Below are 27,280 nucleotides of genomic sequence, written 5' to 3'. Positions count from 1 at the left end.
ACACTTTTCACCTTGTAACTGGTTTTGGCACTGGTCTCAGTAAACATTGCATTGAGGTGTCTGGGTTTTTCTTCCCCCTCTTCTGCAGAGACTCATCTGGACAAATGAGAAATGATGTAAGGGACCAACCAGAAAGTGGTAAGAACCTTTCTGACCCAGAATTAGTAGATAGGGATAGAGCCCTCTGAGGTATGATGATGCTTCTCTTGGACCAGGAACCCTAGAAGCCTTGAACCCATGACCTTTCTGATCCCTGACACTGGTAATCCTCCCAAGTAAATAGAGCGCAGTAGATCCTCCCTATAGAGATTGAGCTCTAGGCATGCCAGAAGTTGTAGTAATACCTTACCTTTTGTTGTTCAGATCAGTCTTGTTACTCACCAACATGGTGATGACATCATCACCACTTTCTGCCCATAAATAATCTACCCACTAAGCTGTGTCCTTGAAAGAATTGATGTCTGTGATTGAAAGTGTTGCAGAAATTTGAAAGATTTAGTGGAGATTTGGAGAAAGTAATGTATCTGTCCTTCCTCTCTGCTAGTCTTACCAGCCTCCCTATTGTGTCCCTCAATCCCTTTTTCACATAAAACATGGCCTAACACCCACTTGTGATGTCATAGATAACCACTGCAATAGTTGAATCGTGAACGTAGCTAGGAATTAGGCTGCAAAAACGCTCCTGACCAACTGTGTCCCATAGCTGCAGCTAAACTTGCATAAAACAAGTGTTTAGAAAGAAGGTGGAGAAAGAAACTAGCCTTTTAAAGGCCAGAACTTAATAAAGGCAAAATAAAAAGAGTCAAGGAAACTGGATCCCTAAAAAGTGACTGCTATGGCCACAAACCAAGTGGCCTGCCATCCTAGGACAGGTCTAGTCTCAATACATGGTTTTGATTAAGGAAGACCCTATAGAGCAGCAGATTTAAGGATTCAAGGCCACTTGGACTTTGCGTTCCAGTTGGAGATTAGATGAGGGCAGAGCAAAAGAAACAGCACAGGGTTTGGTAATTTGGGGAGGCTTCACATTTTTCTTTCCCTTCTTTATCCACAGATAATCTGGGGTGGTGCTACCCTACTCTGATGAATAGGCCTAAAGGGTTGAGGTGTAGGGTTAGTGATATGAGAGTGAACACTCACTATTTGGTCCTGTACATGATCTTAGGAAGTCAATTCCAGTGGTTTCCTGCAAATGAGAGTCACACACTCACTCTGTACCACTCCTCTACACCTAATACCAGGCAATCTTAGAAGTGGAAGTGGAGAATGGCTCTTGAGAAGATTGTCCTGGCTCAACTTCTCAATGCTTACACTAGATAACTTCAAGAAGAGTCCCTGGGTGAGTCGGCCAAGGAAGGGGGCAAAAATGTACTGTGTGATGCCTTCCTTGGTGGTGGGCTCACCTGGCAGGTGCAGTCGAAGCTGTTGTACATGAAGTGGATGATGATCTTTGTCTTCCCCACTTTGAGGCATATAAGTAGGTTAGCCGTCACCCTGGGCGAGGAGGAAATTGATTCCCCAGAGAACCCCCTACTCCATTCCATACCGTCACACGTCCCTATCCCCAAGGCCCAACCCAGACACCCACCACTCTGCTCCCCCAGGAACGCAACTTTGTATTTGTGTACAGACTGATCCTCGGGTCTGGTTTCCGGGTGGTTTCCAGGCTGAAGCTTTGCTGTGGGCCGCATGTGCGAAGGCATACAACACCAGCAGGCGAGCGGCACTCGCTGCCTGAGGTCACGCGGTGGTCTCCGCTCAATCAAAGCTGGCCACCTTCGATGTAGCCCCAAGGCCTGGGCACACGGCCATGCCCCCTCAGGCCCTGCCTGCAGGCCTTGCAGCTCCCAGCAGCTGGGGCAGTGGGTGATCACTGATGGAGTGGTGGGGTGGTGGCGGGGATGGCCAGGGCGCAAAGGGAAAGTTGAAGGACCCACAGAGGGCGAGTGGCCATGCCAGAGGGAATTTGGGGGGTCACTTAGGGAAAAGCACCTGCTACAGAGTAATCTAATCACTGACAGGGAGAGAGGGCGCTTGTTCTTGTTAGTTCCATTACCCTCCAGGAGGAAGAAATAGCAAAGAGATCACCAGGCATGTCTGGACAAGCCAATTTATTAGAGCATTACAGAGCGGCTCCCACACAGAGGCACCAGAGCAAGGTGCTCAGCTCCCCTCATCTCCCTCTGCCGCCAAAGCCTCCTGGCTCTCCTCCTCGCCGGGCTCCTGACGAGTAAACTCCTCGATGACTATGTCCTCAGAGCTTGCGAAGCAGCAGAGGGGAATGGAGGGTTAGAACAACTTTCTGAGTGTCCTCCATGTTCACTCCTTTTCCTGATCCCAGAGAGGTGATCCCTTCCCTGCTTCCCAGCTGAGGTCCTCAGCCCCCTCTCAGTAGTCTCCCACCCCCAGCCCACCCCCATCAAGGACAGTGGCTTGTTTCCCTTTGGTCCTTCCCCAATCTCCCAACACAAAAGTCCCCCATGATTGCTGGAGGGGAAATAAGAATGGAAGGTGGGAAAGAGGCTTGGGATTAAAGAGTGAAAGAGGGAAGAAGTAAGGGGCAGGGGGGTGGAATGAAAGATGAGGGGGAAGCATGCTTCCCAGAAGAGCAGGGGGTGGAGAGGGCAGGTGATGCAGAAAGGGAAAGGAGGGCATGTGAAAAGCACTGAACTATGACATGAGGCTAAACCATATGTTTCCACTGCACATGTGTTGAGAGCAATACTCCAGGGAAGCTTTTTTTTTTTTTTGAGGAAGATTAGCCCTGAGCTAACTGCTGCCAGTCTTCCTCTTTTTGCTGAGGAAGACTGGCCCTGAGCTAACATCCGTACCCATCTTTCTCTACTTTCTATGTGGGACGCCTACCACAGCATGGCTTGCCAAGTGGTGCCATGTCCACACCTGGGATCCGAACCTGCGAACCCCGGGCCGCCGAAGTGGAATGTGCGCACTTAACTGCTGTGCCACCGGCCGACCCCCAGGGAAGCTTTTTAACATTTCCCTCGTCATGAAATGGAGGGTGGCCATGGGGGAAGGGGGATGTGGCTTCCAGGCCTACATTTCCTTACCTAGCAGCCTCTGTAGCAAGCATGGAGAGGGAGGGAAAAATGGAGCTGAAGCTGATAAGGGGCTCTTCAGTTCCCTGAAGAAATGTCTTGTTACTGTCCCCCCTCCCTTATTAACCTTCTCCCTCCCACACACACAATACACACACACACAACTTCCCCTGAAAACCTAGACACCCAACTGCCTATTGCTATTCAATCTCTACTCAAACTGCCAGTCCCCACTTCATGAGATCAGAACTGCTTGGTCCCCAACCCTCAAAACTACCGTTCCTGTGAGCCCCACCTGGTCACTCACCTTGTGATGGCTTTGGATGCATCAGGATTAGGGGCAGCTCCACACCAACATCGCTGCGAGGATCCCAAGGTGGAGTTACGGGTCTCCATCTGAGTCCACTCCCTGAACCTCTCTCCCTCAGTTTTCCAGTCCTGGGATGCCCTCAGACTCTCCCTCCTCACTCTTTTGGTTTTTGGTCTCCTTATCTCCTTATCCTCCCCTTCCTGCCCCAGTCTCCCCTCCCCACAGTCTCTTACCTGGCCGTCAGGTCACCTAGGATGCTGAGGGTAGAATGACACCCTAAAATTAGCAGCTGGCAATGGAAAGTGGCAACCTAATTTTACTGGAGGTTGAGGGATTGTAAGGCCAACTCAGGCACAGAATGGGTTTCTGGAGGGGACGATGGCTTGCTCACTGAGCTCACAGGTTTGGGAACCTGGTCTGGGAGAAAGGGTGGGGAACAGCTTGACTGGGTCAGTACAACTGGAAGGAAAACAGAAGCGAGACAGATCCAGCCCCTGCCCAGACAGATCCTGAACCCTCACTCACCCTCCACAGGACACCATCAGGTTGACTCTGACTTTGTAGGATACTAGGATCCCCAGCAGCTCCTTGTCCATTCCAGGTCGAAGACTGAAGGTGGTAGTATTCATTGTTGTGTGTTTGGGGGGGGGGGAGTAATTCATTCAGTCCCCCAGTCCCTTCCTGTGCATTTTTTGTCTTGTAACAGGTCTCCCAGGCTCTAATCTCTCCTACTCATTGGGACCACATTTCTCTTCCTAAAACCACTTTTACCTTGTCACTCTCTGCTCAAGAGCCTACCTCTCTGAATGTAACTAGTCTGATTGGCTTTCATGACTCTTAATAATCTGGCCCCACCTGACCTTCCTAACTTTTTCTGCCCTAAGTCCCTAACACCTGGGATACAACCTCAGCAGAGCCTCTCTCCATGCCTCAGAACATGCCATGCAGATTCCCACCTTCTAGCCTTTGCCCATGCTGTGCTGCCAATCTAGAATGCTCTTTTCTTCCTCTGTTGATATCCAGATCCTACCCATTCTTCAAGATTCAGCTCATTCTATCTCTGCCAGGAAACTCTCTCCAGCTGTGCTGGCTTCTTTTAACTTCTATTGGCTTTATAATCTGAACCACATGTACTAACATTTAACTGTTAGATTGTATTTTCACTCCTCTTTGTTCCTCATCTAGGCCATAAATTGACTGAAGGCAGAGACTGTCATAAACTTCTTTGTATCTTCCCACGTTGCTTAGCATGGGAATGAGCATGTAACATGCTCAATAAAAAACTCGCTGATTGAAAAGCAAGACACAGAAATCTGTATGATCTTGGGAAAGTCTCTTCATTGCTCTGGGATGCTGATCTTCTATCTATAAAATAATGCTGTTTGAATGATTTCTAAGAGTCTTTCTAGCGATAACAGTCTATAGCTACATGACTGATAAGGCATGAGGAGAGGTAGGGGAATTAACACTTGTCAGATGGTTTTTGGTGGAAGACACATCTAACACTAGGACCTCTGAAGGCATAGGACCAAATGAATGACTTGATAGAATTCTGTCAGTTCCTATCATTCTCCTTTTTTGTCCTCCTTTTCCTCCATTTCTCATCTCCTAGTCCTCTACTCCATTTCTATCTATCTTCCCTAGAGAGTAGCTACTGTAGAGATTACAGAGTTAGAGCCAGATGCCATGTGATAGAATCCGTTCTCCCTCTGCCACTTGTTGTTAGCTATGCAAGCTTAGACAAGTTCCTTCATCTCTCTGAGCCTCAGGGTCCTTAAGTGTAAAATGGAATAAGAACGCCTATCCACCCTACTTTAATAGGATTCTTATGAAGATAACATAGTACATGTGTAAGACCTTTGTGAACTGTGAAGTATTATACAACGTAAGGAATTTGTCCTCTCCACTTTTTCCTTTCTTGTTGCCTTTGACCTAAGCCTGCCATTGGTCCCATGGGTATTACTTAGCTTTCCGTTGGCCCTCAGGCCCAGAGGGATCTCTGAACACTAGCCTAGGGACATTTTAAAAAATAAGTAGGCTTCATTGAAGGTAAAGCCTTAGAACTATACATATAGCATGCAGAATGTGTTAGGGATAGAAAATGGAGGTTGGGAGTTACATTTGAGCTTACATCGTGCTGGAGGCCAGATTGGTATCACCATGCTTGAGTTTGCCATCCAGTGCCAGGCCCTGTTTCTGGCATTTGGCATCCAGGAGTGGGGTGACCGCAAAGCTCTTGGAGAAGCTGGAGTTGGCAGCTATAGTTTCCCTTTGAAAGGAGAAGAACTTAGGCTAGGCTTGCCAACTAAGGGTACCTTCATTCCCAAGAATATCTTGCATAAGTTCATGAATCTACTGGAGTATCCCAGAGAGCTGGCTTGTCTAACTGTGGAGAATGGAAGAATTCCCTCTGGTGGGAAATCCTTATGCCCCTTCCCTCTCTCAGCATTTTGATGATCCTCTTGTAGGTATTCTCCCTATAGTTCTCCTGGGAATCCCTCCCTTTCTCCATGTCAGCCCTCACCTTGACCTTCCTCAGTCCTGGGCTCTTACCCACTTCCTTCTTACCCCAATTCCTCCTCTGCCTCCAGCCCTCTTCCCATCACCCCACCCTTTGGTTCTCTGACCCCGGCCGCAGCGCCAGCTCACGTGAACTCCTGAGTGAACACAGTCTTGGTGTACTTGTCTAGTGAATACAGGACAACATCTGTGGTCTGGTCAACTGAACAGCCAGGAAAAGCACATGACGATAATCAGTCAGTAATCCTCAAGACCCCGACTCACTGCCCTCAGGAGTGACCTTATACATGGGCACACTATGCATGATGCACTAAAATGTGCTCATGGGCAAAGATACTTATATTGATAAGCCTGCATTGGAGGGAAAGCCTAGACGAATGCAGACTGGGTGAGTGGGGCAGAGTTTTGGAAAAAGACCTGTGGATTTGGGACCAGGTGCAGGAAATAGGAAAAGAGGTTCACCTGATATCTTGATTTTTTTGATGACCTTGTTGGTGCAGTTGTTGATAGAAACATTGACAGAGATGGGTTTGCCATGGTAGTGAACCTGAAGTAGGAGGAGAGGCCCATCGCAAGGTTGGAATGAGAATGCCTGGGTCAAGACCTAGAATTGCTATTCCGTTAGTGCTATCGCCACCCTGGCTTACACCCTGTCTACCCAAGTAGAAAATCAGTGAAGAAAGGGTTTCAGAGGGGTTGCGGGGTAGGAGACAGGAAGTGGGGGTCACAAACCTCCCTGTCCATCCAGGCCTGGAGTTGTAGGGGCTGAGCTGACAGAAGGAAGCGGCGGACGGTCTGGGCTGAGGGGCCAGGGCCTGGCTCCAGGGGTGCAAACTGTATTTTCCGAATCACCAGCCTCACGGAGTCTCTGAGTAGAGGCCAAGGGGTTAGCTAGAAAGTCTCCTTTGGGACCCACAGACCTTTCCCATGCCAACACCATAGCCCAGTCTTTGCTTGGGGAGTAAAGGGGGAGGAAGGCCTCCCTCATAGAACTCCTCTAGACCCTCAATGTAGGTATCTAGACCTACATTGACCTACGGGTCAGCAAACTATGGCTCACTGGCCAAATCTGGCCTGCTGCCTGTTCTTGTATGGCCCACAAGCTAAGAACAGTTATTCCATTTTTAAATGGTTGAAAAAAATCAAAGAAAATTAATATTTCATGACAGTTGGAAATTATATAAAATTCAAATTTCAGTGTCTGTAAATAAAGTTGTATTGGAACACAGCCATGCTCATTCATTTACGTTGTATCTGTGGCTGCTTTCGCACTACAATGGCAAAGTGGAGTAGTTGCAACAGAAACTATATGGCTCACAAAGCCTAAATATTTACTTTTTTGGCCCTTTACAGAAAAGTCTACTGACCCTTGCCCTAGAGCAAAGAAGAAAATTCAGAGGGGAATCAGAACTGGGCATCTGAGTTGGTAATGATGGTGCTATGGAGGTTAGAAGTAGCGCCGCTTCTGTCCTGAGAAGAAGAGCTGTTTCCTGGTGCAGGCTGGAGGCAGGGATTTTGGAAAGGACCAAGGAGAATACCTCTTGGAGATTTTCTCCTCCAGGTTTTCAGCACAGAAACTTTTCACTTCAAAGTCAATCCCACAGGCCTGCAAAGGGGCAGAGACAAAGAGAACTCATTTCCAACACTACCCCTCCCTTCCTCATGGGCATGTAAGGAAATACCTGACCTCATCCCTTAGCTGTCTATTTCTTCAGTCTTGTCCACTTGTCCCTCTGTCCCTCCTCCCAGCACTAACCATCTGTCCAACTTTCTCAGAACCCAGACCTCACCTTTCCTGTATCTTCAGGATCTGGCTGCAGTGTCACCGAACAAGGCAGGTTGACAGCCATCTAGAGATGAGAAAGAGGTCAGCCAACAGAAGAAATAGAGACAGTTTTCCCCTATTCTCCTGCTTTAGCTTCCTCTCTTAATTTTCCCTGGAAACCTTGCCCAGGACTTGGGGTCAGTACCTGCAGAGTAAAGGGGTAAGCATTTTCCCCCAGCTTGTGCAGCAGTCGCTCCTGTAGGACTGTGAGAGGCCCCTGGGGGCTGGAGGGCTCAGGGGGGACCACTTGCTGGACCTGTACATACAGATCCTTGCGGAATGTCAAACCAATCACATCCAAGTCATCATGGCCATAGCGAAAGGCACAAGTCAACATAACGAACACTGCAGGCAAAGGAGACAGAGGGGAGACAAAGGAGTCAGGCCTGAAGGGAAAAGGAGGTCTTAAATGGCTCATAGGAAGACACGGAGAGACAATGTAATATGATAGAAACAGTGCGGCCATAAAGAAAAGAATTAATACATTTGACTACAGCAAAATTTAGAACTTCTTTACATTAAGAGTCTTTACAAACAATGAAACAAGTACACACCTGGGAGAAAATATTTGCAACACATACAACAGACAAAAGGTTAGCATTTGTAATTATAAACAACTCCCACAAGTCAATAATAAAAATAAAAATATCTCAATATAAAAGTGTGCAAAGATAGGCTCTTCGCAGAAGTGCAAAATGGAATGGCCAATAAGATATGAAAACATGTCCAGTCTCCTAAGAAATCAGATAAATGCAAATTAAAACCACAATGAGATAACATTTCACACCCATCAGATTGTCAGAAATTTTAAAGTCTGACCATACTGTGTCGGTGAAGATCTGTAGCAATAGGAGTTGATTACGCATTGCTATTGGGAGCATGTATTACTACAACCACTTTGAAAAACTGGCAGTATCTAGTAAAACTGAATCTGCTCATATCTTATGACCTAAGGAGAATTTAGAGGAATTCTTGCTCATGTTTACAAGGAGTTAGATATGAGAATGTCCATTGCATGAATGTTTGTCATGGCATAAAATTGGAAGTAATTTAAATATCTATCAATGGGAAAATAGGTAATACAGTTGTGGTATATTCATATAGTGGAATACTAAACTGAGTTTAAAATAAATAAACTAGAATTCCATGTATCAACATGGTTAAGTCTCAAAAACTATTGAGTAAAAAAAACTAGCTGCAGGATGATATGCACAATCTGATACTGTGCATATAAAGTTTAAAAGCATATAGAACAATACCAGAGTTGCTCACAGACATATCGATATGGAGTAGAAGTATAGAAACATCGTGAGAATAATAAACACCAAATTCAGGATAGTGGTTACCTGGGTGGAGGCAAGGAGAGAAGGAGGTGGGAGGGAGGAAGAGGAATGGGATTAGGGAAGGATGCATGGAGTCTTCAGTTTGTTGCTGTAATTCTTTTTAAAGCTAGGTGGTGGGTAGAGGGTATTCATTACGTAATTCTCTAGGGTCAGAATCCCTGGGCTTGACTATGACTTGTACAAATCCCTTCAGTTCTCTGAGCCTCAGTTATTTCACCTGTCAATAATAGGACTGCACTAAGAGCTCTACATATGTTATTTAGACCTGCCACCAATCCTCTGAAGTATTATTATCTCCACTTTACAGGTAGAGAAAATGAGCTCAGAGCAGTTAAGTGACGGCCCAGGATTTCAACCCAGGCCTGTCTCACTCCAAGGCCCAGACTCATGCATGCCCAACTTAACTCATGGGACGGTTGTGAGGAGTTGATGTATAAGAAATCCTTTTGGAAATTGGAAAATAATTATAAATGTAGATGATGATGATGATAATTGTGGGAATATTGGCAGAAATGAAACAGTTATAATTGAATGCATACTTTGCAGCTGGTACCTAAGATTAGGGGCAGATGGAAAGCCTCTTTAATGCCCTCATGGAGTGTGGCATGGGGCACAGAGGGATACCTGTCCAAGGACAGAGTGACAGATCAAGGGAAGGAAAGATGTCGAACAGGGATGGAGCATCTTATTTCTATCAGGAGCCCTTTTAAAAGCTCTTCTTTAAAGAAAAGAAAAGGAAAGTTTTCTGTAAAGAAAAGAAGACTACCAACAGGCACCCACTAGTAGAAAGCAACTTATTTTAGTATTTTTAAGAGATCAAAATATTGAACAACCATATTGTCTGCTTTTAAAATTAAGAACAATAAAAATTAATCTATATTCAAAAGATACAACAAAGACTGAAAGTGTGATAATGGTAGTGTTTATAAGGACTGGGGCAATGGGCAGCCTCATACATCGCAGGAGAGAGAGTTAATTGGTACATTTTGGAGGGCAATTTGGCAATGGAAAGCTTTAAAAATGTGGGAATGCCCTTTGGCCATTCATTCCTTTTCTAGGCATTTAGTCTAAAGAAATAATTGGACAGGTGTGAAAAGATATATATACAAGTGTGTGCTTTACAGAGTTCTTTATAAGAGCACAAAATGTCCAACAATTGAAGATTGGCTAAAGACGTTATAGCACACCCATACAATATAGTACTAGGCAACTTAAAAATTCATAGATTTTTATATGTTGACATAAATGAAAAAGAAGATTAGAAAAAATTATGTATAGTATAGCATTTTTAATAAAAATATAGAATTTTTGCACAGAAAATATGAATAAATATGAACTAAAATATTATTAGTGAGTATCTCTGAGTGATAGGATTGCAGTCTCTCCTTCATCTGTACTTTCTAATTTTTCTATAGTGAAGACAAACTTAACAATTTTCAAAAGATAAAACAAATAAATTCACCTTGGTTCTCAATTACGACCAATTAAAGTGGGAGAAGGGAGAGAGAAAGAAAATGAAAAGGAAAAGGACAAAGGAAAGGAAAAGACAGAAAAGATGAGAAGGAGAGGAAAAGAGGTGGCTGGAAGGAAGCAGGGGGAGGGAGGAAATGAAAGAAATGAGGACTAAGACAGGAAAAGATCAGGAGGGGTGAGGCAGAAGAGTATGGAGTAACCTCTGAGGTGAGGGTGTTAATCGGATGAGTTGTTCTCGGCACATCTTGCAGTTGGCATGTGGGGAGGGTATCACCACCTCCCCCAAGATCTTATTGGCTCTCTGGCAGTTTAGAATCATCCTTTTTTGTGCTAGGAAATAGCTTGTTTTAATTTTTTTAATTCAATATCTATTCTAAAGTATTAATTTATATTTGTGTTTATTATGCAAATAATACTTATTAATTGTTTGAAAATCAGAAAATATAAACCAAAAGATAAATCAATGCTCCACCATTATACATCATATTCCAGAGATAACTGCTATTAATATCTATTGTGTTTGCTTCCCAGCTTTGTTTGTTTCTATAAACCTAAGGCCACCTTAGGCCTTTTATGACTTCTCTCTCATTGCCTTTTTGAAATTAAACTTTTTATTTTGTTTATTTTTATTTTTCTGTGTGTGAGGAAGATTGGCCCTGCGCTAACATCTGTTGCCAATCTTCCTCTTTTTACTTGAGGAAGATTGTCACTGAGCTAACACTTGTGCCAGTCTTCCTCTATTTTATGTGGGACACTGCCACAGCATGGCTCAATGAGCGGTGCTAGGTCTGCACCCAGGATCTGAGCCTGCAAACCCTGGGCCGCCGAAGCAGAGCATGTGAACTTAACCACTATGCCATCGGGCCAGCCCTAAACTTTTTATTTTGAGATCATCATAGATTCACATGCAGTTGTAAGAAATAATACCAAGAGATTTCAGATAGATTTTTGTTATACAACGCTTCATTCACGCAACCACATATACTGCCCTACAACCGGCCGTTATCACTCAATGGTACAGCGTAAGTGTATTTTACATGAATAAATCCACTTCGATAGAAAAATAAGTTTCTTTATAAAAGTAACAAAACATATAAAAGAGCTAAGGAATAAATTTAAGAAATATTTGCAACTCGAATGGTAATACAAAACTCTACTAAAGGACATCAGAGTAGGATAAAAGGAAAAAACGTATCTTATTCCTGGATCAACATGCATTTTTTAAACTAAAGATTTCTTTCTGTAGGTTATTCTGAAGATTTTGTAGGGATGTGAAAAAATTATTTAGGTTTTAGCAATACAGAGTAATTGAGAGTCTTAAATAAGTTGTGTAATTTCCTGGCTTGGGGCCGGCCCAGTGGCTCAGCGGTTAAGTGCGCACATTCCACTTTGGCAGCCCCGGGTTCGCCAGTTCAAGTCATGGGTGCAGACATGGCACCGCTTGGCAAGCCATGCTGTGGTAGGCGTCCCACATATAAAATAGAGGAAGATGGGCACAGATGTTAGCTCAGGGCCAGTCCTCCTCAGCAAAAAGAAAAAAAAAAAGAGGAGGATTGGCAGATGTTAGCTCAGGGCTAGTCTTCCTAAAAAGAATACAAAAAAAATTTACTGGCTATACCCCAAATTTCCTCTGATATTGAAAACTGGCTGGACTCCTTAGCCACACTGTGTATTCTGAGAGATTAAGGCGATTTTATTCCACAATATCGAAAGGTTACATCTGGACTAGTATTTATCAGTTTGTTTTGAGCCTTTTTCAGTTCAAAACCAATTTTCAATCTAATTGGATCACAGAGTAAAAATTAAAAGGAAAAAAAAGCAGTGGAAAAAATGTTTCAGTGTAATCTTGATCTAAAGAACTGTGGCCAGAGTAAAGTCTCTTGCTGTTACTTGCTGTAGTTATTGTTTTTTCTGTGTGGGTTTTTATTTTTTTCTGTTTTACAGAAAAGATAAGGGGTTTCCCTACACAAAAGGAGAGTTGGAAAGACATATACCAGAGGTTGGAAAATGGCTGCCTGAGGGTCACATTTAGCCTATGGAAAAATAAAGTTTTTTGATCTATCCAAGCATTTAAAAATCTTTTAATTAGTTGCCAACATTTGAAAATCAGGAAATTTGCATAAAAATATGGATTTCTGGTGGAGTGGATCTTTCCATAGGTAGTCTAAGCCCATGTCCAGATAACAGCAAAGCAAAAATTTTAGAAAGAAACTATTTTAATTTCAGCACACATGTAAATTTTGTGTAATTTTGAAAAATAAAATTTTATTTGTGCGTTAGAAATATACCTATTTTGAATATTATTTGGAGAAGGGGCATCATAATCTTTTCAGACTTTGGGCTTCTAAAGATCTCCTTCTGACCTTCATTTCCAGTTCCTCTTTAAGGATCAGAAAATGTGGCCACACTGGGCTGAAACTCACAGTTCTTAGCCCCCACCAGATAGGCATTCACAGTTCCCACCACTTTTTGGTTTTCTTATACCCCTCTGGTCCACTCGTCCAGTCCACTCATTCAGGTTACTTGTCTGGCATCTGTGATGTTTCAGTTTGGGGTCCTTGGCACATACCAAGACCAACAGGGACTTTTACTTACTCTTTCGGCCTTTTAAGTAATCAGGGTCAACCAGGACTACACCATCTGTGGAGAGAGGGAGAGATGGCAGGCACCCTGGTCAGGAAAAGTTCTCAGACCATGAGACAGAAGTTGATCCCCGAAATGGTTCCTCCCATTTTCCCCTTAAATTGGCTTCCTCTTCTGCATGGTCCTTTCTTGGCTTTCTTTCACTCCTTCTCTCCCATTCCCTTCCCCTCAGGCTCTTTTGTTTTTTGGACTCACTGACCAATGGGTTCCACTGTGTCCACATGATCCACGAAGTCCCGTTTCCCCAGGTAGATGGAAAGCTGTTGTGGAACAACCTCCCATGTTATTTTCATAATCATCTTTGAATGGATCCCTTTGAATCCCCCAACCCAAACCTCTGAGACCTTGAAGGATATACCCACCTATCCCTTTTACCCTCTTATTTGCCCAGCTGGGCCAAGTTCTCTCACCTTCCCATTGGAGCAGGTCTTCTTAAACACTCTATGAGGAGAAAATCAGAAAAAGGATAGGGAGAGGGATTGGGAGAGAAGGGAACAGGAGAGGAAGGGAGAGGAAAGAAAGGTAAGTGAAGAGAAAAGGAAATACTCCTGGGATTAGGAGAAGAGGTCCAAAGAGCACGAAATGGCACAAAGGTAGAGAGAATTGGGGTAGAGTCCAAGCCACAGTTGCAGAGAGGTTGGAAATCCCTCTACCCTAAAGGCAATTACTTGAGTTTGGGTAGGCGACAAGTCACAGAATCAGAGAATTAGAAGTTCTTACTTACTTGGAGGTGTTGGCCATGGAGTTGATGTTGAGCCTTTTCTGGAAAGAGGGAAAGAAGGAGGAAGGCTCAGTCATTTAGTCTTTATTCTCCTTACCCGACTCTGGTATACCACCCAGACACACCTAGTGAGGTGCAACCTTTCCTCCTTAGATAGATACCTCACCACCATCAAGTGACTCTTATTCTCCCTCCTGCCAAGGTTACTTATTCAGCCATACTCTCACCCATCCTGGACATGGGGAAAAACACTCCTTATTTTTTACAAATTGTTGACTAACCATACTGTCTATTCTCCAGAAAGGGCTGGGCTTCCTGGAATAGCTGGGGCACTCTTGAGAGCCTTCAGAGAGAAGGAACTTGTCTAGAAAGGGGCTGGAGAGAGGTCTCCATCCAGAAAAGTGTGAGGAAAATTGGACTGGATGAGGCTGGACATGATCTGGCACACAGAAGGCACCAAGACGTGTTTGTGAGATACAAGAATGAATGGATGAAAAATGGATTCTGTCTGCTTTTGCTCCTGCAATGGATTCTGAGCCTGAGTTCAAATCACAGTGGCCTTAATCCTCAGCTAAGGAAGAAAGATGTGGGAGAGAAGGGGTTGGTGCCTTCATGCTCTTGGTTGTTGGTGGCAGAAATCTCTATGAAGGTTGAAAGCCTTCTTTGAACCCATTCATCACCTCCCTAGATTTGCCCATCCTTATCCCCATCCATGTCCCCAGGTGCTAGGCCTTGGAGTAGGGACCCTTAGAGAGAGGAAGATGTCTCTCTAGTGTTTCTCTTTGATGCATATTAGGTTTGGCCAAAGGAGTGAGCTTAGGGGAGCTTCCAGAGGTCTCTTGCAGGGTGTCTCAGCCTGAGTGCCTGCCAGCTAGCTTGTCAGGAGAGGTGCCCCTCAAGTGCTCCTTGATATATTAAGGGGGGGAAAGGGATAGTGCTAAGGGAAAGGGATATGGGACCTAGTATGGGCTGGAAATAGAGGACTTTGGACTATTACCTGGGGAGAGAGATGAAGCTCACATACGTCTCCAGCTCTGGTTGCTATGCTCACCTCCCCAGCTTCTTATACTCAAGGTCCTCTGAGTGTTTAGATTGGTGGGGGTCAGGGGAGAAGAATAGGGTTCTGACGGCGGGGGGCGGGGGGGGGCATAAAACACTGTTTTATAAATAGCTCAGGTGCCAAGAGTTTGGAAAGCAGATTAGTGGCTAAAAGATTAGTAGCTAAAAGATTAGAAGGCTCTTGCTGCTGGGACAGGGTGGGGGTAGGGAGTTGAATCTGATGGTGTTAAAATCAGGGGAGCTTGAGAAGGGAAACTACAGGGTTTTGGCCTTGTGAGGCTTTGAACCTGAGCACTGGGATCAAAGGGGAGTCAAAGACATTAAAGGAAAAGCATGATGAGGGCTAGAAATAGGAGAGCTCAAAGTTTAGGCCTTTGTGATTCTGAAAGGAGAGCCTTGTGTCACACTTATCTTTCTATATCTCTTGATCAGCCATTACAGGCCACACAAAAGCCAAGGGTATGGGAAAGAGTACCCCTTCCCCAGCCCCCCACCGCTTGGGACTTGGGACTCTTGAAGCTTGATGTTTAGAAACTCTGATTATCCCAGCTTAGGTGCACAGCAGGAGTAAATCTCCTGAATGGGGGTGGGGTGGGGAATGGGAGGCTGAGTGTATTGAGCTGTGTGCACATGTCTGTGAGCCTTGAACTTCTCTTGTTGGAGAGGAAAGTAACAAAGGATTCTTGGCCCAGGGGCACGTTCTCCTGGCAAGATATTGTATGTGGAGGGATTAGGCGATTGACATCTGTATCACCCCCACCTAGAGTAAACCCTACCCCCAGCTCTCTTGACTCTCTCCAATCCCTGAAACTAAGTCCGTGCTATAGGCTCTAAGCAGCTTCCCTTGCCTCATATGACCGCTCATGGAATTAGAGATATTTCTGTCCTACAGCTGCCAAGACCCCCACAATGGCAGCAACAAAAGTAATCTTCCTTTCTTGGCTGTCCTTCCCATAGGGCCCAGCCCCAGGCCCAGGCTTCACAGACATGGAGAATGTAGAGACAGAACCTCCAAGCTCTGGGGATACAGGACCCTTCCCCCTCTCACCTCCCCGTTGAGCTGGCTCATCTGTAGTATCTATCCGTAGACGCAGCCCTCACCCTTTGCAACAGGTGTCCATTTCTCAGAGGATGCCTATGGCTGTGGCTAAGAGGGCTGGGCCTTCCCTGCCTCCCGCTCCACACTGTGGGTACTGGAAGGCTGTCCTCTATTCCCTTTGCACAGCTACCTGTGTTAGCTTTTGCCATTCCTTGCCAGTATGCACCCCAGGGCCTTGCCATTTAGTTGCTGTAACTCTCTTCTTAGGGATTTTCAGGGAAAGCTAGAGGCCCAGACTGCAGGGACCATAGTGGGATTGAAACTAATGCTGGACAGACAGGAAAGAGTCATATACTTGCCAAGTTTGGTGTCTGTGGGGAATGTGAAAAGTCAGAATGAATGTACCTTTGGACTAGCCCTCAGCTCATTTTTGTCTTTAGACCCACACTTGAGGCTTATCTCCTCTTTCAACTCAGGTCCCTGGTCCTCTAGCAGAAAGAAAGTAGATCTAGTAGGTCAATTAATTCATTATTATGATTGAACTGAAATCATTATCTCTTTTCCAGGAGTATGTGCATTTCTTGACTAAAATATAATTCACAAACAATAAAATGCATAAATCTTAATTGCACAGCTTGATGAATTTTTACCTCCTGTGGTAGGCTGAATAATGGCCCCAAAGATATCAGGTCCTAATCCCTGGAACCTGTGAATGTTGCCTTATCTGGCAAAGGGGACTTTGCAGATGTGATTGAATTAAGGATCTTGAGATGGGAAGATTATTTTGGATCATCTGAGTGGGCTCTAAATGTAATCACTAGTCTCTTTGTAAGAGGGAAGCAGAGGGAGATTTGACTACAGAGATAGAGGGCAATATGAGGACTGAAGCAAGATGCTGTGCTGCTGGCTTTGAAGATGGAGGAAGGGGCCGCAGTCAAGGAATGCAGCTCTAGAAGCTGGAAAAGACAGGAACACAGCTTCTCCCCTAGTCTCTCGTGGTTGCAAGGTGGCTGTTGCAGTTCAGGCGCAGCCCTGCTGAGATCTTGATTTTGGCCCTGGGAAACTGATTTTGAACTTCTGACCTTCAGAACTGTAAGAGAATAAGTGTACTGTTTTAAGCCACCAATTTTTTACAGCAGCAACAGGAAACTAATACGCCTATGTATACACACGTATAACTGCCACCCAGATCAAGATATAGACCATTTCCATTGCCCCAGAAAATTTCTTGTGTCCCTTTCACTTAGTAGTCTCCCAAAGAGAGCTGTCATCATAGTTTCATTTTGAGCAAGAGTATTTGCATTTTATGAGGAGACAAGAGTGAGAAGGCAAAGGAATGCATCTCTAATTATGGAGCTTCTGGCCCCTATGATAGACTGATGGGAGAGGTATTTTCAGGTCCTTACCCACCCTCACTCTGCATCCCCAATCATATTCCCAACCAGGACTTCCAGTTAGGAAGTGATGATGAGCTCTCTGAGTGAGGAAGGGGTTGGTTATTCATTAAGGTGTTATAGCAGATAGGATTGTTTATCAACTCAATAGCCAACTCCCCCTTCCTTCTTGTGGGCAAAATCCCCCTTTTTTAGGTAGTCCACCCTCCTCCACATAGTTCTCTGCTCCTCTAAGCTAGTCATGGTCATTTCATCCCTCTTTCCAGTGACTAGTTTAGTTATAGGCATGATGAAATTTAGGCCACTGAGATGTGAGGGGAAGTATGCTAGGAAGATTCTGGGAAAGGTTTCCTGAGTAATAATAAAAATAAACACACAGGAAGAGAGGCCTTCCTCTCCTACCGTTGAATATGACCATGTTTGGATGCAGTGCCTGAACTGCAACAGCCAGCTTGTGATCATGAGAGTTGCTAAACAAGATGCTGAGGGTTGCAGATCAGAAAGATGGAAAGAATCAGGATTTTTTAAATGACGTTGAATCGTTGAATTAGCCAGCTCCAAAGCTGCCCATTACTGGACTTAGATGCAAGATAATAAGTTTCCTTATTTTTCTGTCAGCTGAATTGGAATTTTCTGTCATTGCAACTGAAGCATACCAGCAGACTTAAGTGGAATCTGGACGACAGCGCTGGCTCAGTGAGGGAGGATGGGAAGGAGACAGATGAATCAAATGGTAGAAACAGAAGCTTCCCACGCTGTCCTAGGTGCTGGACACAGCAGTCCTGGTCTCTGCGCTAAAGCTGTTAACAGCCTTGCTGGAGACGAAGAACAGACATTTAGAAAGACTAAATGGACCGCTACAGAAAAGACACCCGGACAAGGCTAACTTGGGTGCAGTTATATGGAGCCAGTCACTTTCTCATGATTTTACTCGTAAGTTTGGATTATCTAGAGTTTCCCGTTACTGCTTCTTTCCATCAAGGCTGAGTGACTGTCTTGTTCCACTCCACACTGCACCTTATTCTTAGCAGGTGACCTCATTTTTTCACTTCCTAAAGAAAACTCAAGCAATTGGGGTGAATTTCCTAACCTCCAACACCCTCCAAATTCACCTATATTTTAATTCCTAATGCCGAAGAGGATGATAACTGCCAGACACTATGCATTACACGCATTGCCTCATTTTCTCCTCACCACGAGATAGGTGCTAGTATCCGCATTCTACATTTGAGAAGATGGAGGTTCGGGAAGACTTATCCACAGTAATATAGCTGGTAGATGACGGAGCCAGAGTTAAACTCTAGGTCTGTCTGACTCCAAAGCCTGCATTTTCCTCACTATTTCACTTACCTTCCCTCCCTCATTTCTTTCTTTCCCTCCCCCTTTCCTTCCTCCCTTCCTTCTCCCTCCCTCTCCTTCGTTGCCCCTCCCTCAACTCAGAGAAAGAGATTAGAAACCATGCCTTTCCTCCTTTTCCTTCTTTAGGCCCCAAGGAAATAGCAAACATTGCAGAGAAACTGTCATCAAGACATTTATGAATATTAGATGTGAGGAGCCAAGAGGGAGAGGACTGGAAAGACTGAAGGAGTAGGGGAACGGAAGGGTGTCAGCAACAATGGTATCCATACATCTTATTTATCTCTGTCAGGGGGAAGAAGGCAAGAAACTTTGCCTGACATACTAAATTCTACATGTCAATGAGATACCCAAGTGGATATGTCCTACAGCAAACAATATATGCAGGGCTTAGATTATAGATGTGGGAATTATTCAATTCAACAAACTATAACTGAATCATTCATTCACTCAACAAACATGTATTGCACACCTACTATGTGCAAGGTATCTGTTTTCTTAACTCTGAATTGAAAGGCAATTTTTTGGACAACGAGACATACAATTTGGAAAAAAAAGTACCTGCAACATATGTAATCATAACTTTACCTGGAAGACTGTGGGAAAGAGGTTAAGCCAGGTGCCTGTCCTCAAGGAGCGCTGGGTCTGCTGTAGGGGTGGGAAGATCAGGAGGAGATGGACAGAAATACAAATGAGTAGAATTCTAGGCAGTTTGTGATATGTGCCATAATCTCAGTAGAAATCAATTGTGATAAGACTGTGAGAGAGAAATTTTGATTAGCGAGAGACCTGTATGCTAGAGTCTCATTGGTCATTATAATTATTCATAACTTCTAAGTTAAATCATGAAAGATGTTGAGAGAGAGTAAGAGAAATGGTGGAGTCCGGGAAAAGGGGGAGATTGGGGAGAGGGAAGGAGAGAAGAGGGGAGGGGAGGAAAGGAGAGAGGAAAAGAGGCTCTAGGATTAAGCCCTGGGGAAGGGTCACGTTTGGTGGAAGGAGCCAGGGAAAGAGTCAGAGGGGACATCCAGAGGAATAGGAGAACCAGAGTAATGCAAAGTCCCAGAAATGAAAGTGGGGAAGAGTTTCGTAGAAGAGAGTGAGTCTGGTCTGCAGCGTTTCATAAGGCACAAATCATTCCTTTTGGCCCGTGGGGGCGTTAGTAGTCGGGTTGAGGAATGTTGGGCGAGGTCTTTTCCTGAAGTAGCCGCTGGGGGCCAGTGGTGGCAGCAGCAGTGTCCGGGGACCAGCAGAAACCTAGCAGAGCTAAGCCAGTTTGAAGCAGTAGGAGCAGGAAGCTGGCTCAGACTGGGGCATCTCTAGTGTATGGATGGAATGTCCCCGTGGGTGTATGCTAAGCCTCAAATCATGCTTGTCCTCCTCTGAAGAGGCCAGCTTCATCCCTGGAACCAACGTGATAGTACAAAATACCTTGTAGATTAGCAACATCATATGGTTTACAAAGTGTTTTCACACCTACTAACCAGTTCAATATTCAGGAAACCCTAAAGATGGTATTATTATCCCCATTTCACTGGTGAGAAAACTAAGTTACAAAGAGGTGTCCAGGGTCGCACAACTAATACGTGGGAGAATAAGGATTTGAATTCAAGTCTGCCTGGCTCCAAACACCTGGACCTTCTATGTAATATCACAGCAGTCAGCTGTCTAGGACTCAGGCTACGACTGCTTCCTCCATGCCTATCTTCTGTGTGCCCCTCACCCTGCCACAGAGGAAGGATCTCCATTCTAGAGCCTCCTTTGAAGGCCTCCCTCCTCCTCTCACTCTCAGGATCCAACTGGGCAACATTTTCAGGACCTGAAGGTCAGGTTCAAAGTTCCCATTGCTTCCCAGCTCCCTTCAGAGTGGATTCTGCTCCAGCCTGCTCCTCCTCCCCGAGAGCACCACTCACCTCATGCTTCGAGTCCTCCAGGCCCAGAGCTTACCTCCTGTGCCTAAGACCTCATGATCACGGAGCCTTAGTTAGCCCCAGGAGTCCCAGGCCCAGAGCTCCTGACAATTTGGCGTTCCCCGGCATTCAGCTCTCGAACATGTAGGCTTGCTCTCTGCATTTTCTCTGCTGTACTCAGACAGGGGCTCCTGGAGTAATAGAGAGGGATGAGCGGTAGTGTGTAGGAAGGGGTGGAATCTGTAAGGGAAGCATGCTGGCTAGCATCCTTGGGGAGGAGTGAACTGCCTCCTCGCCATCTCCTCTTGTGTGTGTAATAGGCATGTTAAATTTGACAGGATGAAAAACGAACTCTCAGTCTTTCCCCAAACCTGCTCCTCTCGCAGCCTTCCCCATCTCTGTCAACAGTAAGTCCATTTTTCCAGTTGCTCAGGCCAGAAGTCTTGGAGTCATTGTTGACACCTCTCTTTCTCTCATACCCCACATCGGTAAATCTTGTCTCCACTTTCACAATCTAGCCAGAATCTCACAACTTCTCACCACTTCCACCACCTTGGTCTAAGCTACCATCATCTCTATTGGCAGTAGCCTCCAAACTGGTCTTCCTCCCACACCCCAAGCCCTGCAGTCTGTTCTCAACGTAAAGCTAGGCAGTGATCCTTCTCAAATGTAAATCAGATTCTGACACTTTCTTGTAAACTCCCAATGGTTTCCCATTCATTGAAAGTAAAAGCCAAGGAGTCCTCACAATGGCTTCCAAGGACCTTGATGATCTGGTCCCCACCAAACTCTCTATGTTTCCTCTTCCTCACAACCACCTGGTCTTTATTCAACAGTCCCCCTAATATTTAAAACAGCACCCTTCTTTATTCCCCTTGTCCTTCCTTCTCTATTCCCCCTTCCTCCTTTATTTTTCTCTATAACAACGATCACAATCTGTATATTTTACTTGTTAATTTTATTATCTTTTCCCTCCCACTAGTATGCAAGCTCCAGCAGAGTAGGGATTTTTGTCTGTTTTGTTCACTACTAGTGAACTATCAGTGCCTTGAACTTGATAAAGCACATAGTAGGCTCTCAGGAAATATTTCTTTATCCTTCCTGGACTATGGCCAGGGGCTTAGAAAGGCAGCTAAGCATGGCAATTAGGACATGGATGCCTGGTTTAAAGGCACACCTGCCTGTGTTCAAACCTTGACCGTACCACTAATTAGCAAACTACTTAAACTCTCTGTGCCTTAGTTTTCTCATCAACAAAGTAGGGACAATATCTTCTTCATAGAGAGCCTGTGGGGCCGTTAATAAGTATAAAGCACTTAGAACTATGCCTTGCACATAGTGCTGTATAAGCATTTGTTATAATTATATGCACATGGAGTTAAGATTTACATCAGTAGTTCAGATTTTCTAAAATTTTTCAATATGTTATCTTGCACTTGCCCATGTTAGTATTCATTTCCCACGCTTCTGCACACTTGCACAGATTTGTACAAACTTCCTATAGTTTTAGTTATCTCCAGTGGCCTGGCTCTTCATCTGTAAACTCAGACATTTCCTTGTATATTCCCTCCTACAGTCATTTAGAAGCTGTTAAATAGTAATCTCGCTGGGCCACAGTTTCGCAATCTGTACAGTGAGTGGGTTGGACTAGAAGATCTCAATGAGCCTTTCTAGCTCTGACAATCTCCCAGGACAGGAGGAGGGATAGGCCCCACCCCTAACCCCGCCCCCTTGGATATGCCCTTTGGCTGCCAAAGGGAAGGGTGACAGTCAGCTGGGCTCAGCTTCAAGGGGACCAGGTAGGAGACGTGCCAAGTTTCTTAGGTATGGGTGGCGATGGGTTTCCTGGGCTAGACCAGGCTGGGGGAAGATGTCAGAGGTAACTGTAGTATGGAGACACAGGGATGAGGGTGAGAGGAGAGATGAAGTCACCATGTGGAGAGATGCCCTATTCACAGGGACACAGCTGTTGTGATGAGCTAGGAGATAATTTGGGTCTGGGTGTCTTCCCACATTGGACAGTCCTGGTAAGTCTCCACCCCCTTCAGCTAGCCAAGCTCTGAAGGACAGAGTCAGCTGCAGAATGAGAACAACCCAAATCCGCTGACTGCCCTCCTGAGCCCCAGCACTGCCTACTGCCCACCACTCCCCGGGCTGGACCAAGAGAGCTTGGGCAGGGGCCAGGCTGGCCTGGGTTGCACCTGAATGCACTCCTCTCAGCTCCTCTAATCCTTCAAACACTGCCCTCCCCATTCTCTACTTTTTTTGCCCTGGGAAGGGGCTTGGGGGAGGGCAGGGAAATCCAGTCACCCTCACTTCTGCCCTTTCCACCTTTAGGGGGACCATGGCCAATGCAGAGTCCTCGTTGCCCACAGCCCTAGGCCTGACCACAGATCCTGGCACAAGTGAGGTGGAGCTGGACTGCCAGTTTGATGAGGAGTTCAAGTTCATCCTGCTGCCTGTAAGCTACGCAGTTGTCTTTGTGCTGGGCCTAGGCCTCAATGCCCCTACCCTCTGGCTCTTCCTCTTTCGCCTCCGACCCTGGGATGCAACGGCCACCTACATGTTCCACCTGGCCTTGTCAGACACTTTCTATGTGCTGTCGCTGCCCACCCTCATCTACTATTATGCAGCCCGCAACCACTGGCCCTTTGGCCCTGGGCTCTGCAAGTTCATCCGCTTTCTCTTCTATTGGAACCTCTACTGCAGCGTCCTGTTCCTCACCTGCATCAGTGTACACCGCTACCTGGGCATCTGCCACCCGCTGCAGGCACTACGCTGGGGCTGTTCACACTTTGCAAGCCTTCTTTGCCTGGCAGTTTGGTTGGTCGTAGCCAGCTGCCTTGTACCCAACCTGTTCTTTGTCACAACCAGCACCAAGGGGGACACCATCCTGTGCCATGACACCACTCGGCCTGAGGAATTTGACCACTATGTGTACTTCAGCTCAGCAATCATGGGGCTGCTCTTTGGCGTGCCCTGCCTGGTCACTCTTGTCTGCTATGGGCTCATGGCCCGGCGCCTGTATCGGCCCTTGCCAGGGGCTGCCCAGTCATCTTCTCGTCTGCGTTCTCTCCGCACCATTGCTGTGGTGCTGACTGTCTTTGCTGTCTGCTTTGTGCCTTTCCACATCACCCGCACCATTTATTACATGGCAAGGCTGTTGGAAGCTGACTGCCAGGTGCTGAACATTGTCAACGTGGTCTACAAAGTGACTCGGCCCCTGGCCAGTGCCAACAGCTGCCTGGATCCTGTGCTCTACCTGCTCACTGGGAACAAGTATCGACGTCAGCTCTGGCAGCTCTGCAGTCGTGGCGGCCCCCGGCCCCCCATGGCTGCCTCCTCCCTGGCACTGGTGTCCCTGCCTGAGGATAGCAGCTGCAGGTGGACAGCCACCCCCTAGGACGGAGGGTGCCCTACCCCTAGGGCAGGTACATTGTAACACTGGAAGCCAGGAAGTGAGAGAAAAGGGGGTGAGTGCAGGGTAGAGGCGACGGAACCTAGTAGTGACATGTGATGATATGGCTGCTTCCTCCTCTTTTCCAGGCCCTGGAGAGAGGCCCTCACCCTGAGGGTTAGAGGAAGCCAGGGAAGTCATGTGTGATGCCCATAAACCCTTCAGCTGGCCTCTCCTTTTTAGCCAAAGTGGGTAGCAGCCGCTCTTCCTCCTCTACTTCTTTCTCTTTGTTTCTGTCCTCTTCCTGGGGCCATTTGTCCTGTTTCTTGATCCTATAAGCCTTCCTGGAAATCTTCCCCAGTCCTCCTTCCCCCTCCCTTTTCCTGCACATCCTTGTGTAGCATGTGTTCCTCCAGACCAGAGCATTCAACTGGAGGGGTGGAGAAGCTGAAGTAATCTCAGGATTGGCCTGGCTTATCTGCTGGTGATAGTCAGAGTCAGGAAGTGGGGGCAACAGTATATCACAGATGCCAAGGATGTGACATATGTAGCAACCACACCCACTTCCTAGTTTCCCCTCAAAGACAGGATAGCCTTGCCTACCAAGGTGCTAAAATAGGGCACAATCCCAGACAGCCTGCATGTCAGGGTCCCCACATGCAGCTGGAGGCATGGCACTGTTGAACTGGTGTATAGCCACGAGGTAGAGAGGGAGCCCTGCGTCATACCATGGGGCGGGGGGACCCTGAGGAGCCCCAGGGGGTGGGGCCCAAGCTGATAGCCTTTGGACCAGAAATGGGGATGGACCTCCTTTACGATATTTGCTGAGAGCATATTTGACAGCTCTCATACTTAATGAAAGGAAGAGGGGATGGCTCAGAATGAGAGGGAGGAGCTCTTGTGTCTATGGCTGTAAGTTCTGGCACGAAGGGGTGGAGCAGGTTTGTGCAGTGGTTGGGGTGGTGACAGGGATCGATGCCCAGAGCTGGCTCTGCACTGGCCTCTCCCCTTTCTCTAGCTTCTGCCCTAGATACGTGATAAATCTGTAACCAGCTGTTGCAGATCAAGCTTTAGGATTTCAAGGCCAGGGCAGGGAACTGGAACTGGACGGCTCCCCTCAGAGTCTCCCATCCAGTCACTTCCCACCAGCGTGGTCTTAGTGCTTATGGGCTTATGGGAGTTGATGGCGGGGGGTGGGGTGGGGGCGGCAGAGTATGGAACTTGGGGAGCTAACCTCCAAGCCTTGGGAAATAAGAGTTTCTGAGCTGGCATTTGTGAGAAGGGTGGGCTTACACTTCTAGGCACCCCCTCTGAAATCACCTTCTAGCGCATTGGTCTCCTGAGTCTTCAGCCTTCCCGTTTTTTTTGCCCTACCCTCGCTACCCTTGCTGACCTGTCTCTGATCTCTTACTTGCCTATTTGCTGCTAAGGGGTCTCTCTGGAGAGGAAGGTTGGGACTGGTCTGCAGGAACAAAATGACTTCAATGCCCTAAGTGCCTCTTTGCATTCTTTTAAGTGCTCCCTCTTCCTCCCTGGATATCCAGAACCTGCCTGTTACCCAGGACCCCTTCTGTTAGGAGTAAATGAACTGACCTTCTTCTTAGTCTCCCAATCTCATGGCCACTGCCTAGACTGTTACATACCCTGTTCCTCATCTGCACTCTCTCCTGTGTATTCCTGTGATCGCAGCCTCCTTGCCTATCATCTCTCCTACCCATCAGTCCCACCCAGTAAAGCTGCTCTCTCCATCACAACTGACCCAGCCTCCTCCATTTCTCAAGTCCACTTAGCTTTTTTATGCTTAATTGAGACTAACTGGCCAGACTTTGTGGTCTGCTACTTTAGGGCTGCCTTCTCTCACATTCTCACTTTAATTAAATGCCTTGACTTTCACCTTAGGCCAATCTTCTTCTGTCTCCTAGGACTGGAGAAGATAGCAGATGAAGCCAGAGGACAAGGCTGGCTTGACCCACTGAAACTTCGTCTTTGAACTTCATCTAAGCCCCCATTCCTCTTAGCTTGCTGACTTCCTAGTAAACATTCCAGGGCAACTGTTTCCTGTCTTTTCTGCCTTCTCAAGGCCCCAACTTCATCCTACCCTATGACCCCTTAAGAGTTACCTTGCCTCCTGCAAAACTGAGATCTAATACCTCAACTTCTCTCTGCTTCATTCATGTTAACTCTACTTCTATATCCATCTTGTCTTTCTCCCTTTCTTCCCTCCAGTCCCAGAATAAGAGGTGGCCCTCTTTCTAGTTCCTTTGTTTATCCCTCTTCATCATTTTCAGTCTCTTCCATAACTGATTTCATCCCATCTGTAAAAAAAAAACCCAACTAAACAAAAATAAAGTGTTACCACTATTACCTTGACCCTGCTATCTCTTCTAGCTACCCTTCTATTCATCTTATTCATTTCATTGTCACATTTCTAGAAAGAGTACCATAAACCTCATTTCCTCACCAGAGTCACCCCCTTAACTCTCTGAATCTGGTTTCCTTCCTACACTTTTCTGTACCTATAACACAAATGACCTCATAAGGAAGACGTTTAATGGTCTTTTCTCTACCTTCATCCTCTTTGACTTCTCTACTTCACTTGACCCCGTTGCATGTCCTCTTTAAAATTTTTTATAAAAACATTAAAAAATTCCACTATGACAATATCAAAGGAAATTTTGAAATAAAATATTCATCTATACTTCTAAACCCTAGACAATTGCTTTCATTTTTCCATGTTCTGTGCTTTTTCAATTTGTATTATATATATATATATTTTACATAAATGTAATCATAGTGTATGTATATCTTAAAATTCTGCTCTTAAGAAACTTTTTATTGTAAATACTCTCCTTGTGCTACAGTCTTTCATGTTTATCATTTCAGTGGCTGCATAAAATTACATTTTTGTAGGCTATATTTTATTTGACTGTTCCCCTATTATTGGGCATTTAGATAACTCCCAATTTTTCTGTGCTTTGAACATCTTAATGCGTATGGCTTTTTTCTTCTTTGTAGTTCTGTTCGTAGGACAAGTCTCCTGGAGTGGGATTACCAGATCAGAGCATGAACATTTTTATGGATCTTGATTTCCAAAAGGACTGCATAAATTTTCAGCGCCACAATAATACATGAGTGTTCCAGTTCCCTTGCAGCTCTAGCTTGGACTTTATAAGAAATCTTTTTGGATGGCTTAAACACTATTCATCAATTTCATTTCCTTGATACTCATGGGAT

The 27,280-nt window shown here is 45.7% G+C and overlaps 3 protein-coding genes across 14 annotated transcripts in view; 1 reads left to right on the top strand and 2 right to left on the bottom strand.

Moving 5' to 3' along the window:
- Nucleotides 1–27,185, top strand: P2RY4 (pyrimidinergic receptor P2Y4). Of its 4 annotated transcripts, none has more exons than XR_002805397.2 (3): nt 1–138; nt 22,987–24,122; nt 27,062–27,185. XR_002805397.2 is itself a non-coding variant. In XM_070258741.1 (3 exons), the coding sequence occupies exon 3, from the start codon at nt 22,994–22,996 to the stop codon at nt 24,050–24,052; it is 1,059 nt and encodes a 352-aa protein (XP_070114842.1). In that variant the 5' UTR covers nt 13–138; nt 1,242–1,339; nt 22,987–22,993; the 3' UTR covers nt 24,053–26,397. The 4 variants fall into 4 exon arrangements, 3 of the variants coding, with proteins under 3 accessions (XP_070114842.1, XP_070114844.1, XP_070114843.1); XM_070258741.1 differs by lacking the exon at nt 27,062–27,185 and adding an exon at nt 1,242–1,339 and having other exon boundaries at nt 13–138; nt 22,987–26,397; XM_070258743.1 differs by lacking the exons at nt 1–138; nt 27,062–27,185 and adding an exon at nt 18,194–18,316 and having other exon boundaries at nt 22,987–26,391.
- On the bottom strand, nt 2,097–20,561 carry ARR3 (arrestin 3). Of its 9 annotated transcripts, none has more exons than XM_070258733.1 (16): nt 19,328–20,561; nt 13,895–13,932; nt 13,581–13,611; nt 13,370–13,430; nt 13,123–13,167; nt 7,857–8,056; nt 7,677–7,736; nt 7,425–7,492; nt 6,619–6,754; nt 6,349–6,433; nt 6,016–6,088; nt 5,498–5,635; nt 3,892–3,975; nt 3,600–3,623; nt 3,364–3,416; nt 2,097–2,260 (listed from the first exon to the last, which is right to left on the bottom strand). In XM_070258733.1, the coding sequence occupies exons 2-16, from the start codon at nt 13,909–13,911 to the stop codon at nt 2,247–2,249; spliced, it is 1,089 nt and encodes a 362-aa protein (XP_070114834.1). In that variant the 5' UTR covers nt 13,912–13,932; nt 19,328–20,561; the 3' UTR covers nt 2,097–2,246. The 9 variants fall into 9 exon arrangements, with proteins under 9 accessions (XP_070114834.1, XP_070114838.1, XP_070114837.1 ...); XM_070258737.1 differs by having other exon boundaries at nt 13,533–13,611; nt 19,328–19,355; XM_070258736.1 differs by lacking the exon at nt 19,328–20,561 and adding an exon at nt 18,040–18,171 and having other exon boundaries at nt 13,533–13,611.
- IGBP1 (immunoglobulin binding protein 1) overlaps nt 19,328–27,280 on the bottom strand; it is a 105,710-nt gene continuing 97,757 nt past the window's right edge. Inside the window, exons 7-8 of the transcript XR_011435109.1 lie at nt 20,687–20,840; nt 19,328–19,387 (exon numbers count right to left, since the gene is read on the bottom strand). The gene's annotated coding sequence lies outside the window, so the exon portion shown is untranslated. The remainder of the gene's footprint in view (nt 19,388–20,686; nt 20,841–27,280) is intronic.

Source organism: Equus caballus, chromosome X, assembly GCF_041296265.1.
Source record: "Equus caballus isolate H_3958 breed thoroughbred chromosome X, TB-T2T, whole genome shotgun sequence".
NCBI classification, from domain to species: Eukaryota; Metazoa; Chordata; class Mammalia; order Perissodactyla; family Equidae; genus Equus; species Equus caballus.
This window is presented reverse-complemented; position numbering and strand designations above follow the sequence as displayed.